This window comes from Garra rufa, chromosome 5, assembly GCF_049309525.1.
Source record: "Garra rufa chromosome 5, GarRuf1.0, whole genome shotgun sequence".
In the NCBI taxonomy this organism is placed as follows: Eukaryota; Metazoa; Chordata; class Actinopteri; order Cypriniformes; family Cyprinidae; genus Garra; species Garra rufa.
Window position 1 is genome coordinate 32,156,748 of NC_133365.1, and position 13,999 is coordinate 32,170,746.

The window sequence follows — 13,999 nt, forward strand, 5'->3', positions numbered from 1 at the left end:
ATGACCATGTTTCGCTAGCTAACGAAATGGGAAATAATTACGTTGAGAAAAGATTTGACCCGACATCCCGATCTCTTCAGCGATCTTCATCCAAGTTCCTTTTCATTCCTAACTTTATACAACAACGAGGACGGATCATACAATTCTCTGCGATTGCAGACGGCTACAATGAGCTTTTGTCTTCCATTGTTGAAAATGTTATTTTTCTGCTCCCGCTTCATTCAAGAAACGTGTGGTGACGTCGCTACAGTGAGACGCTCTGATTGGTTGACGCACTGCGTCAAGTCCGTCAAAAGTTCAGCTAGCTGAACTTCTGCGTTGCTTGCGTTTGCTGCGTTAACGCTTGAAACGTAGGTAACGCTTGAAAAGTTGACGGATCCAACGCACACAACGCACCGCAGAGCCTCTGACGGACCTCTGACGGACTCAACCATAGACTTTACATGTAATCTTGCCGCAACTGACGCTGACGTTTTGGGCGGTGTGAACGCACCATTAGACTAAGCCAGGATTAGGCCATAGTTCAATTAGGAAATTTAAGTATTTTTTATGAACATGCCTTAGAAAAAAACATTCCAGGTGTGCATCTTCATACAAAACAAAGGCACTGATATATTTTAAGATCAGCCAGTGCAAGTTTCTTTCAGTTGAAACAGCTCAGACTTACATTTTAGTCTGGGACTAGGTTTATGCCTTGTCTGTGAAACTGGGGGTTGGAGTACTATAGACTGCCAAAAGTTATAACAAATCAAGGAGAAGAGTGCAAAAAACTGTCAGAGAAACAAAAGGTGATTAGCAAAACTAAACCAGGATTTCCAGGGCAAGAATCTTGACAACATTCATGTTTGTTCTTATCATTTCCGGTCAGGTACACTGTAAAAAATATACTGTAGAATATACAATAATTTACTGGCAAAAAAGTTGCCAATAAAATCCTGTAAAATAGCCGCTAATTGCTGTAAAATGGATTACAGTATAATACTGCTTAGCAATTTACAATAAATTGATGTTTGCAGAATACAGTAATTTTTTGTGTTTTTTACAGGATTATAAAATTAAACTTGTAAAAAGGCATTACAGGTTTTTTTTGTAATTACGGTAAATTACAGTATGTACCTGGCAACAAAAGTTGCCAATAAAATCCTGTGAATTCAGCAAAAGCCAAGATGTAGCTGTAATATTTTTTACAATGAAATTCCTGTAAATAACTATTTTAACTGTGAACTGTACTGTGCTCTTTACCATTATACTGACGTGAATGCATTAAAACAAAGATTAAAAAAAATAATCACTCAAATTCAAAGCTGTTGTAAGAAAATTGTTTATTAAAGCTGACACCTGACAACACTTCAGCACTGTCACTAGTAACAATTTTACTTTTTTAACTACAGAAAAAATTATAAAAAAATCAGCTGTTACAATACAACTACAAACAACTCAAGATTAAAGCATAAAGCAATAGTTAAATAAAAGTTAAAGGGACTGTTTGCCTAAAAATAAAAATGGTCATTATTTACTCTCCCTTAAATTGTTCCAAAACTATTAGTTTCTTTCTTGTGTTGAATACAAAAGATTATATTTTAATGAAGTTTATAACCAGACAAGTAAGCCATTGACTTCCATAATAGGGCAAAATATGACAGTCAATGGCTACTGTTACCAACATTTTAAAATATCTTAAAACAAGAAAGAAACTCAGAATTTTGGAACAACTGAAGGTGAGTAAATGATGGCAATCCCTTTAGGCTCAAAAAACAGAATGGCACTGACTGCTGATTCATTAAACCTAGAATACTCAAACAAACATTTAGCCATTTTTTAAAACATTTTAACATTCTTTAACATTTTTTGTAAGTTGACCAGTTTTTTTTATTTTATTTTTTAGCATGACCAAAGAACAAATCTGAAAGCAATTGTTATTTTATAGATGGCTTCTCCTGTAGTTGTAGTTTTGATACATTTGTAAACTTACATGCTTAACCACTCAAAGTCCATTAGCCTTCTGAGATGAGAACACACATGAGGATTGACTGTGTTGTTCCTCTTCTCGGAGACCTTCCCACCTTTTTTTTGCTCCAACCTTTGATGTGCCCGTCTTGGTGCCGGAGTGTGGGTTGATTCCAACAAAACATCTGCACAAACATCAGACAGACAAACATAAGCATGTGCAGAATTTATTAAAACTTGTTTAATAGTTCAAAAGCATTTGATGAACTATAGTAATGCATTACAGAGGAATAATTCATCCAAAAAAGAAATGATGTCAAGTTTTGTCAAACCTGAATAAATGTATTTCTTCTACTATAATAAAAGAATAGCAAAGAATGAGTAAACCAAACAGCCTTGGTTCTCAATGACTTCCACATTATGGAGGAAAAAATTGAAGCCATAAAGTATTTTGTTTCACTGGATTGGGAACTGGGAATAACTGAATTCAGAATAATTTAATTTGAATTTGAATTGTACAACATTTTAATTAATATGTATTTATAATATATTTTACACCAATTGTTAATATTAAATTAACATTAAGCACAAAGGGGTCAACAGGTTTTTGCATAGTTTAGAGTGACAAATCGTACCAGCATACTTTGAAGTCAAAATGCGTAGCCGCTATGCAAAATGTGTACAGGTTGGCAGGTCTGAATCATTAAACATGCGAATCCAGTGGTTCAACCTTAATTTTATGAAGCAATGAGAATACATTTGTGCACAATAAATAAATAAAATTTACTTTATTCAACAATTTCTTTCAGTCTCTGGAGTGTGTTTTTGGTGCACAAAAGTATTCTTGTCACTTTATTAAATTAAAGGGATACTCGATGCCGAAATGTTGAATAAAGTTGTTGTTTTTGTTTTATTTTCATACAAAAAGTATTCTTATCGCGTCATGATGTTATGATTGAACCACTGATGTATTCACTACCTTTCTGGGAAAAAACATCTTGGATTTCTTTTAAAAAATGATTTGTGTTCCAAAGATGAACAAAGGTCTTATGGCTTTTGAATGACATGAGGGAGAGTGATTAATGACTGAAATTTCATTTTTGGGTGAACAAAACCTTTATATTTAAGTAATATAAATACACATGCATAGTTAAGTATTTTTTTGTTTTTACCTCTGGATAAACTTGTGTTTTGGATGCAGGATGCCTCATGCTGGTACACCAGATTGAAGATGTAGTATGATGCAAACAAAGCAGCAAATCCAGGCACAAAGTTGGGGTGTGGATTCACGACCACTTGGCCCTCAATACTCAGCATCCACTGAGTTGCAGTGAGAATTTCACCTAAATAAATAAATACAGGCAACATGTTATAAGTCTTATGGTCTCTATATAGATGAGACTTGAATGCTGAAAATTTTGTAAAAGCATGGGAACAGTCAGGTAGCCAACTCCACAGGTGAAAGAGCAGTTACTCTGGTATTGCTCTCATATTGACAGAAATTACAGTGATACATTTCTCATTTAGATTTAGGTTCAAGCTTTATGTACAAGTAGGTTATATGACAACTTTTTAGCTTGTTATTTCGACAGATTAATTGCTTATATCGTTTGAAGCAAAACTGTTTAACTTACATTACGTTTGGTTTTGACTCTAAAAATACTGGCATTACACGTTCTCAATAAACCAGCATTTCAGTCTATATTCTGTGTCTATTTATATGCAATAATTTCAAAAATACTCTATCGAGAGTAAGGCAAATAAATCGGTAACAAAAAGCATTCATCAACGTCATGACATTATGTTTTTACCTTTATTATCTCCTTGGTGTTTCGGCTTGCCTGACAAAAATATAAAAAAATAAAGGAAGTTAACGACACATATTACGACGACACATCTCATACTCATCCAACGAGGTTAATATTTACATTTTTCAAAAGCAAAGACAACTGAGCACTTCATGTAACGTTAGTTTAGTCTCGCACTTAAGTTAGATCGATGAAGAAGAATCAGTTACAAAAAGCAGTATTCATTAAGACGGCATGACATTATGTTTTTACCTTTTAGCTCCGGATCGCACGTGAAAAACGTGAAAAAAAGAGAAAGAAAAAAGTTAACAACACATTCCTTTACAAAATAAACTTCACGTTTCAAGAGAACTCTTCCAGCGATGGTAATATTAATGTTTTTCTATCAACAAAGACAAATGCACCTCATATAACGTTAGTTTCGTTTCACACGCACTTCGATAGCAATGCTATGCCTGCCAAACTACATGTTCACTAGAAAGCAAAGGCAAATAAAGCTAACAAACTGCAGTATATATCAACATTAACATGACGATAAAGATTTACCTTAGTTTAGTCTGCTTTCTGAAATGGCGCGCACCGCATTTCTCTTCCTCGCCTGAAGCAACAGATAAATAAAGTTAACTAACGTTACACATCCCTTTACAAAAGCTAAATATAACCTTTAGAGCGATATCTTGATAAAACTTTTAACGTTTAGATAGATAGATAGATAGATAGATAGATAGATAGATAGATAGATAGATAGATAGATAGATAGATAGATAGATAGATATGAATTACTTAACATTAAAATAAATAATTAATACTTATGGAAGTAAATTTAATTAAACTTACCAAAAATCGATTGCCGTTTATCTTCATGTTGTCGTTGTGCTTCAGTCTAACGTCACCAGATTTCAAAACAACATATCCGCCCGCGCAATCCCATAATGCCACAGCACAGTAAATTCTTGTAAAAATATTTAAAATACAGTCAAAGCACCTCCTACATGTAAATAAATTACAGCTAACAGTGAAATATACAGTTAACACTTGTAAAACCCTGTATAACCCATAATGCATTGCAAATTACAGCAATAAATTGTAAATTGGCAAAACAGTAAGTTTCTGTATAATTTTGCTGTAAAAAATACAGCAATTTGTTACAGTGTAGGTCAAATATTAGGCTAATATCTTATACTGCTCGTATGTATCTTTACCACCTATTAATTTTAGTTTGTCAAAATATATCACTTATTAAGTGATTCTCTATATTATTTTGCAGCTTCCACACGTTTTGTCCGTGGTTTAGACAGTATAAATTAGCAGAACAATGTATTCAATAATACATTAACCGTGACTTAAGTGCAAACCCTCCATAAGGACTACTCACTGACAGGACTAACGTTACAACTGCCACCAGGATGTGAATCGTCGTAGTAAAAAAAACGGCTTTGAAATTCACATCTGAGGTATTCTGTGTGATTTATGTAACATGTAAAACGTTAAAGTGTCACTTTATATACAAACTACGCGTTTGCCTACAAATTGACGTCATAACCGAACAGCTATTGGTTGGTGGGACAGAGCGGTGAGAGGTGAAAGGTGAACGCATGTGTTTGGATGATCAAGCGGGCTGCACAGCAGTGAAGCATACTAGCTTTTGTCTGTAACGTTATTCGCTTGTTCTGTTGTGAACTGATTTGCGGTTAAATCTACTAATTAAACATCTAACGCATATTTAAGGTAACGAAATTCGTTATTTAACGCACTTTAGTCGTTTTAGATTGTAGTTCGAGTCAGTTCACCCTCAGATAAGTTAACGTTACACGGCTAAGCTAACTCGAAGTTTCGCGGTTGTTCGGTTTGACATCTGATCACGCATGTTATTTGACACAAATCGGTTAATTTAAAACAAACACATTACATCGTCGTTTTGCATCTCTTTTAAGTGTATTCAGTGTAATGGCTGAGAGACCAGAGGACCTCAATCTTCCCAATGCTGTCATCACGAGGATAATAAAGGAGGCAGTAAGTGTCAAGACACAGCTAGCGTTAGTTATTTTGTTATCCATAGACATGAAAGCGTTACGTAAATTGTCTCTTTTAATTACTTATATTGTTTATTAGTATGCACTATGCAGTCAAATTGTTTTCCTTATGTTTAGTTGCCAGACGGGGTGAATGTGTCCAAGGAAGCAAGAAGAGCCATTTCTCAAGCAGCAAGTGTTTTCGTTCTCTATGCAACATCTTGGTAAGCACGACGTTTTGTTTTTTGTTTTGTTTTTTAATGAGAAGCTTTACTCTGGCAACCTATCCAAATGTAATATCCACTGTTTTGTTGACACCAGTGCCAATAATTTTGCTATGAAAGCAAAAAGGAAGACACTCAACGCTGGAGATGTGATGTCAGCTATGGAGGAGATGGAGTTTGAGCGTTTCTTGCAACCCTTGAGGGAAGCACTTGAAGGTAAATACTACAGAGGGTTTGCACTTACATCACAATTTGGTCAGTTACCTGGAATGCACGGCCATGAGGCGATACTCAGATGTAAACAACAGCATGGATTGGATGGTTAATGTACCACTGAATACCAGGGGCGGCTGGCCCATGGTGGGCGATAGTGCATCGCCCTCCTTGAGCCACACGAAAAAAGAGAGGAGAAAAAGACTCTTATTTTGCTAGTCCTAGTCTGCATATTACTGTACAATCAACAGCCTGAATGTCACTTTCAAACCTAAAACCCCGCCCCCTTGGGGCGATCTCAGTCAGATTGAAAATCGCCCCAGCCGGTCTCATAGAGTTATATTGTGAGATTTTTTTTTTTCAAATTTTGAACCCTACAATGCATTTCAATGGGCACCGGGAGGGCTCGCCCCAACGTGATTTCGTAATACGCACTGATGCGTGCTCGAAGATGTACAGCACGCACGCGTGTAGCGAGACGTCTGAATGCATTGGCCATGCTTTCAATGGAGAGGGAACTTGTGAGGAACAAGCCTGATTTTAATGAGAGGGTAATTGATCACTTTGCCCGCTTAAAAGAGAGGCGAGCAAAATTTCAATACAAGTGATGTGTGTTATTAAATGGTGAATTGTTTATGTTATCACGGCCGTAGCCAGCTATGAGGTCACCGAGGTCCGGACCTCGGTCATTTTTTATAGTCAAAAATAAAATGTCAAGCTCTTCGAATGATTATTTAGCCGTTTAAACCACCTCATATCACATGAGTGTTTGCAATTCATGTTGCTACGAGAAGCTAGCGCAGTGAACGGAGCTTGAGAGCGCGTTGAGTGAGAGCGCGGGTGCAGCAGCCTCCGTTTGTTGCCAGATCCACCTATTATACGTGTTTTTTGACTCTTTTGTCCAATTTAGTGTGACACTTTGGGACGTTTATAAAGTGGAAAGTTGAACGTTAGTTTTATGTCAGTGTCATTATTCTAACGTTATTTTTATAACTTGTTATAAAATAATAATTCCCTCAGCTAAAAAAAAAAAAAAACGAACTTTCCATGTAAAACATTATACTGAATAAAAAATCTTTCACAATCATTTACATGTCTGTCTATTTTGAAGTTTAGGCTATATGTAGTGCATTTGTGGGTGTTATTATAGCACAATTCTTAACACCTCAATAATTTTCAAACCCTGGTTACGGCCTTGTATGTTATATGTTGTATTCTCCAAATGTTGAATTTTAAATAGTTGTATTGATTGCATATTGGCAGCCAAATTTATACTGAATATGTTCTGGAAAGATTTGATTAATTACAGTTTTAATATGAGAAATAAAAAGTCTTTAATTGTAAAGCAGTATGGCTTTTTTTTTTTTTTTACTCTTAGAGGGCAAACTAGTTGATGACAGTGTGTCTCTTGATGGCCATGGTGGAAGTGTTTCAGTGTATTTGAGACCATTGCGATAAATTTAATATAGCTATTCAAAATACTGTACAGTTTGTACAATTTATGCCTGATGTTGCCATCTAGGAACAGGGAAACCAAATCAAACAATGCAATGTAATGCTGTAAAGTTGGCTATCTGAATTTTATCATTTTACCCATTAAAGCGGTTATCTTTGCCAAAATCGGAACAGTTGCCCCCCCAGAGATATTTGTCAGGAGCCGCCACTGCTGAATACATTGTTCTGCTAACCATGGAAAAACGTGTGGAAGCTGCTTTATCATATGTGACCCTGGACCACAAAACCAGTCATAAGGTTAAATTTTACAAAACTGAGATGTATACATCATATGAAAGCTCAATAAATAAGCTTTCTATTGATGTATGGTTTGTTAGGATAGGACAATATTTGGCAGAGATACGTCTATTTGAAAATATGGAATCTGAGGGTGCAAAAAATCGAAATACTGAGAAAATCACCTTTAAAGTTGTCCAAATTAAGTTCTTAACAATGCATATTACTAATCAAAAATTACATTTTGATATATTCATAGTAGGAATTTTACAAAAAAGTCTTCATGGAGCATGATCTTTACTTAATTTCCTAATGATTTTTTGCATAAAAGAAAAATCAATAATTTTGACCCATACAATGTGTTATTGGCTATTGCTACAAATATACCCCAGCGACTGGTTTTGTGGTCCAGGGTCACATATTAAGAAGGACTTAGTAAGCAGGAAAGGGCGCATTTTTGACAAACTAAAGTTAATAGACGGTAAAGATACGTACAAGCCATATCAGTTAAGATATTAGCCTAAAATTTCACCTACCTGACCGGAAATGATAAGAACAAACTCAAATGTTGTCAAGATGCCCTGGAAATCCTGGGTCGGTTTGGTCAACCACTGTCTGTTCCTCAGACAGTTTTTGCACTCTTCTCCTTGATTTGTTATAACTTTTGGCAGTCTGTAGCTTTCCAAATGTTTTTTCCGGTACAACTGATTAGTACAGCCCAAAACATGACCATAATTGACAATTTTCAGCAGCAATAATCAGCAAAATATGAAAGTTTTGTTCGGTTCAGTGGCATTGTTATGTTCAGTATGTGGCATTGTTATGTGCCAATATTGCTGATTGATGACATGTCGTGAAAACTCTCTATTTGAAACCAAAGAATTCAGATCCAGAGATGTATGAATTAATAAAAACATCTGACATATTACACGGTTTATGTTTGATGTTGTGCTTTTTTATTTTAACAGCTTACAAGAAAGGTCAAAAAGGCAAGAAGGAGGCATCTGAGCAAAAACGTAAGGACAAGGAAAAGAAGAACAGCACAGATGAGAATGACAAGAGTAGAGATGAAGAGGAAGACGAGCACATGGATGATGAGCAGGAGGGAGAGAATGAAGGAGAGGAGGAGGATGTGGAGAACTGAGAAGAAGCAGGATTGTTTGTTCAGTCCGTCCTGGTTTCCATCAACCGTGGCAAATGATAGTTTCCACATTAATAGTGGGACAAGGACAAGCCTATGGTACTGAATATAAATGATTCACTTTATTAAATTAAGCAACTACAAAGACAACTGTGGCAACATTCCTGCGGAGAGCTCTTTTGAATACACTGGAGTGTATTTTAAGAGACACTGTACGTCATCTCTTCAAATTCACTTATATAACAGTAGTGGCTGTAGGATTTAAGAATGAGTCAAGAAATAGGAAAAATGTGATGGATGTTAATGATTTTGGATGATAAATAAAAGGTGAGCAGCTTGAAGTACTTAAGCATTTTGTAAAAGTTCAGCTGTTGTGAAACATTTATACTATGCCAGTTTTTTTTTTCCTGTTTTAAAAGTCAGGCTTTTGTTTTAGGCCAAAAACACATACCTAAGCTTATATACTTTTGTACTGAGTCTTTGTACAACTTGGGAATATTTGAGTAAATGTTACCTATTTTTTCAAATAAATAATTATAATAGCTTCTACTTGTCAATTATATGTTTAATGTCATGTTGCAAAAAAGCAAAAAGCTTTAAAATAAGGTGCCCACTAAATATAGTAATATATGGGCCATTCTACAGAATTGATTCAAAGTCAGAGTTGGAAACATCTTGGAAAAAATGTCTTTTTCCACAAATTTATGTATGCAAATTGTATAATATTCAAGGTACACATTTCTAATAGTTGTGCTGTTATTTCTAATATTATATTTTTAGATACTTCTGGAATATTTGTCTTCCCCCTAAATGTGTCACTACTGAAACAGTAATATATAATTTAATAAGGATTATGTTGACCTCTTCCTTGTAAATATTAAGTTTTCAGAGATAAATCAATAACATCAATTTTAACAATTTTTCAAGTGTGATTTGAGATTTTGAATCTATTTTTTTTCTTTTTTAAATAGCAAAAAGTTGATTATACTGATACATAAGTTGATAATTCAATATACTTTGACAAAACGTGTTTCGGTAGTGAAGGCACATTTTCAGTAGTGATAATGTTTTGGTGGTGACCACACTACATTAAAGAATTTTAACCCACATACTACTACACTACTTAAACTTGGCATAACCAATTGTGTTCCCTTTTGTCGCTACTGAAAACAATGACATGTAGTGACAATTTTATGTAACAAGAAAAAGTCACTACCAGGACTTCAAACGTTACAGTAGTGACAATTTCAGATGCTTCTGAACAACAGTTTTGAACAGTTGTGTACATAAAACCTAAATGTGATTTTTGGTTGTGGGACACGAGTTTGCACCAATTCTGTAGAATGGCTAATATACACTTCTCGGTGAAGGTGTCAATCTCTACATCAGTGGTTCTCGCTTCAAAGGTCCCTCATATCGTCTTAGATATGCATTATTGCGTTTATGACCATGCTGCTTTTTTTACTAACTTTAACTGAAGTTGGGAGTGTTTGGGTTAACCTATGATTCTATGAAACAAATTCTTCAAAAGAAACAAACTGTTTACATCTTGATTTGTGGTTTTAGTATTTTAAGACCCCTGTTGGAGAACCACTGAAAGAAAATCAAAACACTTGAAATGTCTTTACAATGTTTTTATTTTGCCTTCAATCCTCTTTTTACTCCTGCAAGAAAGAGAAAAAAAAGCAGTTAAAACCAGTAAGTAACGCCAATAATATATATAATTCAAAACATAAATGACATTTAATACTTACAGTTGGGCATTCAACTTTGCCAGCATTGATGTCATCAATGACATCATGGGGAGGGCGACCATCAATGGTGCAGCCCACAGACTGAGCTGTGCCAAGAATCTCCTTAATGGTGCCTGAGAAACAAAAAGACAAGGTCAGTTTGTGCCATCATCCAATTCAAAATAACTCACTCATACAGTTATAATGCATGTTCCAGACTTTTTGGCACAGGATTACCCACAGAGTTGAACAGTCCTGCTTCCTAAAGCTGGGTTTTTATTAGCCCCCCCTGGACAGTACATAGTCCTCTTTGACAGACTAGCACAGTGGCGGGGGGCTGATCAATAAAAATTGCTCCAAGATGGTAAATTGTTAAACTTACCACTAAGTTCCCTGGCAATAGATCGTGGCCTCATGACACGAGCAACAGCGACAATCTCATCGAAAGTAACGCTTCCAGAGTGCTTAACTAGAAAGGAAAAGGACAGGATACAAACATCAGAACATATAGAATATGCTACTCACAAATACAATGTACATTACCCTTCCAGAAGTCTGGGGTCAGTGAGTTTTACATGTTTTAAGCACAAGTCACTTAAATCAAACTTTACTGTAACTGTATTTTAATGCATCCTGGTTGAATTAAATCTTACTGAAAAGTTACGTTTTGATTAAAAATCAGTTATTAGCGTACATTTGTCTCTTCGCATAAGGGATGTAAATGTGTAAAATTGTTTTTACCACCACTTCTGATAAATTGAATGCATCTTAGAAAAGGAATCTGAAGACAAACTTCTGAACGGCAGTGTGCATCATTCAACATTTTGACCAACAAGTGCAATATAAATTGTTCCAGAGCTTTCAGCACAGAGTCAGCCATTAAGTTGGGCAGCCCAGTTTCCTAGAGCTGGGTCACTATAAGCCTTCCCTTGGCATTACAGAGTCACTTTTACAGACAAGCAGTGTGGCGGGAGGCTAACAGGCAATAACCACAAGAGGCCAGAAAGAGCTACTTACTGTTCTTGACCTTCTTCCTGTCACGGGGAGGTTCCTTCAGCGCCTTGATGATGAGGGCTGAGGCTGATGGCACCACCTCAATCTGGAGCAATAAATCCATGTAAGCATCTAAAAGCTAGATTACCACAAGAGGCAAAATAAAGGCTGAAACACATTTCAAGGGCTTACCGCTGCTTGTCTGTTCTGAATGGTCAGCTTCACAGTGATTCGCAGGCCCTTCCAGTCACCAGTGGCCTTTGCAATGTCATCACCCACCTTTTTAGGGGACTGGGGAGAAACAGAAAAAGAATGAGCATACTAGTTAGGAAGAGAGCAAATATACTGGGACACAGTCGGTTTGTTCCAAGCCTTTCGGCACAGAGAGTTGTCCATTAGGTTGGGGCACCCCTGCTTCCTAAAGCTGGGTCACTATAAGCCTCCACTGGACTGTGCAAAGTCACTTTTAAAGACTAGCACTGTGGCGGGTGGCTTATGATACAGAGAATAGAATAAAATGCAGACTGAATCAAGATAGCTATACTTACAAGACCCAAAGGTCCAATTTTGGGGGCCAGCGAGGAAGTGGCTCCAACCTCTCCACCTGTGCATCTCATGTACACTGGAAGAAAAATTTACAGTGTTGGTGCGCTTGTTTTATTTACTACAATTACTACACTTTTACCAAAGAATGTCACACTGTAATACATCACAGTGTGATATTTCTTAAAGCCATGAGGGGAAAAAAATGCTGTGTAATATTACACGGATGTTAAAAGGGGTTTATACCAAGGTCCCTAACTCAAAGTTAGGCACGGTTACTAGAACAATTATTTTAGTACTAGGATACTTCCAAAAGGTTATACTTCCCCCTGAAGTTTACCCATTTCAAATTTCCACATCAGGGGTGTCCAATCCCGCTCCTGGAGGGACACTGTTTTGCAAAGTTAAGCTCCAACCAAAATTACACACATGAACCCAGCCAATCAAATGTATACTAGAAACTTCAAAGCAGGTGTTGAAGAAAAAAACTAAACACTGAATGACAGTGGCCCTCCAGGACAGGGTTTGAGGACCCCTGATCTACATGGTCTGGATGGGTAGAGACAAAAACAAGTTAGGCTGCAAACGCTAAATTCTTCCCTTACCCTGCTGGTTATTTTTGTGCCACAAAACCAGTCTTAAGTAGGACAGATATATTTTTAGTAATAGCCAAAAACACTTGTATTGGTCAAGATGATATATATATATATATATATATATATATATTTTTTTTTTTTTTTTTACGCCAAAGATCATTAGAATATTAATAAAGATCATGTTCCATGAAGACTGTTGTAAATTTACTACCAATATCAAAACTGAATTCGATTAATAATATGCACAGCTAAGCCCTAATTTGATCATTTTTAAAGGATATTTTCTCAATATTTTGATTTTTTGCACCCTCAGATACCAGATTTTCAAATAGTTGTATCTCAGCTAAATACTGTCCCATCCTAACAAATACATAAATAAAAAGTTCTTTCATTCTCAAAAAAATAACCCATATGTTTTGTAGTCCTAGTTCACACATTTGCGCACGTATAAAAGCCGTGCTGCTTACGGCTCAGCCAAAAAGAAACAAACCATGGTGTACAAAGTAGAGACAACAGCTCCGTAATGTCCATGTGTAGACGCACACATTCTTTCTATCCGGAGTGCTGTAAAGCTACAGATAGAAATCGGTATTTTATAACGTAACGTTATATTCTTACTACTCGAATCGTGCAAAACGCCAAATGCACGGATAAGTTACAGCTAGCATTCCTAAACAAAGCATTTAAAATTAATGTTCCTATGTTAAAATACAAATATTGTTGTCTATGTACATATTGTTCAAAATAGTTAAACTACACTAAACCGTTTTTTTCCGTTTTACCTTTCTACTCATTTTTAGCTCCAGCACGCGAGAGGCCAAGGCGCAGACATGGCCGCTCAGACCTAAGCAAAAATCCGTCAAACGGTAATCGTATTCCACAGACATACCAACTTTAATCTCGGTGGGGTCGAATTTAGGAGGCATGTTGTATCAGATGATGTTGCGCTCAGTTCGATTTAGAGTTGGTGAGGGTGTCGGATGAACCCGGATTCGGGACGACCGAAAAGTGTTGCACCTTCACCACCAAAGTGAAAATGGAAAAGGCCGAAGAAGCGT

The 13,999-nt window shown here is 36.2% G+C and overlaps 2 protein-coding genes, 1 long non-coding RNA gene and 2 other non-coding genes across 7 annotated transcripts; 1 reads left to right on the plus strand and 4 right to left on the minus strand.

The window, feature by feature from the left end:
• Window positions 1-1,305: 1,305 nt before the first annotated feature.
• LOC141335817 (uncharacterized) lies at window positions 1,306-4,679 on the minus strand. Of its 2 annotated transcripts, XR_012355628.1 has the most exons (6): window positions 4,593-4,679; window positions 4,008-4,353; window positions 3,759-3,788; window positions 3,120-3,290; window positions 1,431-2,132; window positions 1,306-1,385 (listed from the first exon to the last, which is right to left on the minus strand). It is a non-coding gene; the product is annotated as an uncharacterized lncRNA (long non-coding RNA). The 2 variants fall into 2 exon arrangements; XR_012355627.1 differs by having other exon boundaries at window positions 1,306-2,132.
• A 676-nt stretch (window positions 4,680-5,355) lies between these two features.
• On the plus strand, window positions 5,356-9,621 carry pole3 (polymerase (DNA directed), epsilon 3 (p17 subunit)). 2 transcript variants are annotated; one of them, XM_073841009.1, is made up of 5 exons: window positions 5,356-5,483; window positions 5,690-5,768; window positions 5,906-5,991; window positions 6,089-6,207; window positions 8,904-9,621. In XM_073841009.1, the coding sequence occupies exons 2-5, from the start codon at window positions 5,703-5,705 to the stop codon at window positions 9,077-9,079; spliced, it is 447 nt and encodes a 148-aa protein (XP_073697110.1). In that variant the 5' UTR covers window positions 5,356-5,483; window positions 5,690-5,702; the 3' UTR covers window positions 9,080-9,621. The 2 variants fall into 2 exon arrangements, with proteins under 2 accessions (XP_073697110.1, XP_073697109.1); XM_073841008.1 differs by having other exon boundaries at window positions 5,365-5,768.
• Window positions 9,622-10,695: 1,074 nt separating this feature from the next.
• On the minus strand, window positions 10,696-13,966 carry rpl12 (ribosomal protein L12). Its single transcript, XM_073841007.1, has 7 exons — window positions 13,831-13,966; window positions 12,351-12,424; window positions 11,995-12,093; window positions 11,827-11,908; window positions 11,192-11,278; window positions 10,831-10,943; window positions 10,696-10,740 (listed from the first exon to the last, which is right to left on the minus strand). The coding sequence occupies exons 1-7, from the start codon at window positions 13,865-13,867 to the stop codon at window positions 10,735-10,737; spliced, it is 498 nt and encodes a 165-aa protein (XP_073697108.1). The 5' UTR covers window positions 13,868-13,966; the 3' UTR covers window positions 10,696-10,734.
• On the minus strand, window positions 11,016-11,143 carry LOC141335915 (small nucleolar RNA SNORA65). The gene has a single exon (XR_012355654.1). It is a non-coding gene; the product is annotated as a small nucleolar RNA SNORA65 (small nucleolar RNA).
• LOC141335916 (small nucleolar RNA SNORA65) lies at window positions 12,162-12,291 on the minus strand. Its single transcript, XR_012355655.1, has one exon. It is a non-coding gene; the product is annotated as a small nucleolar RNA SNORA65 (small nucleolar RNA).
• Window positions 13,967-13,999: the final 33 nt, after the last annotated feature.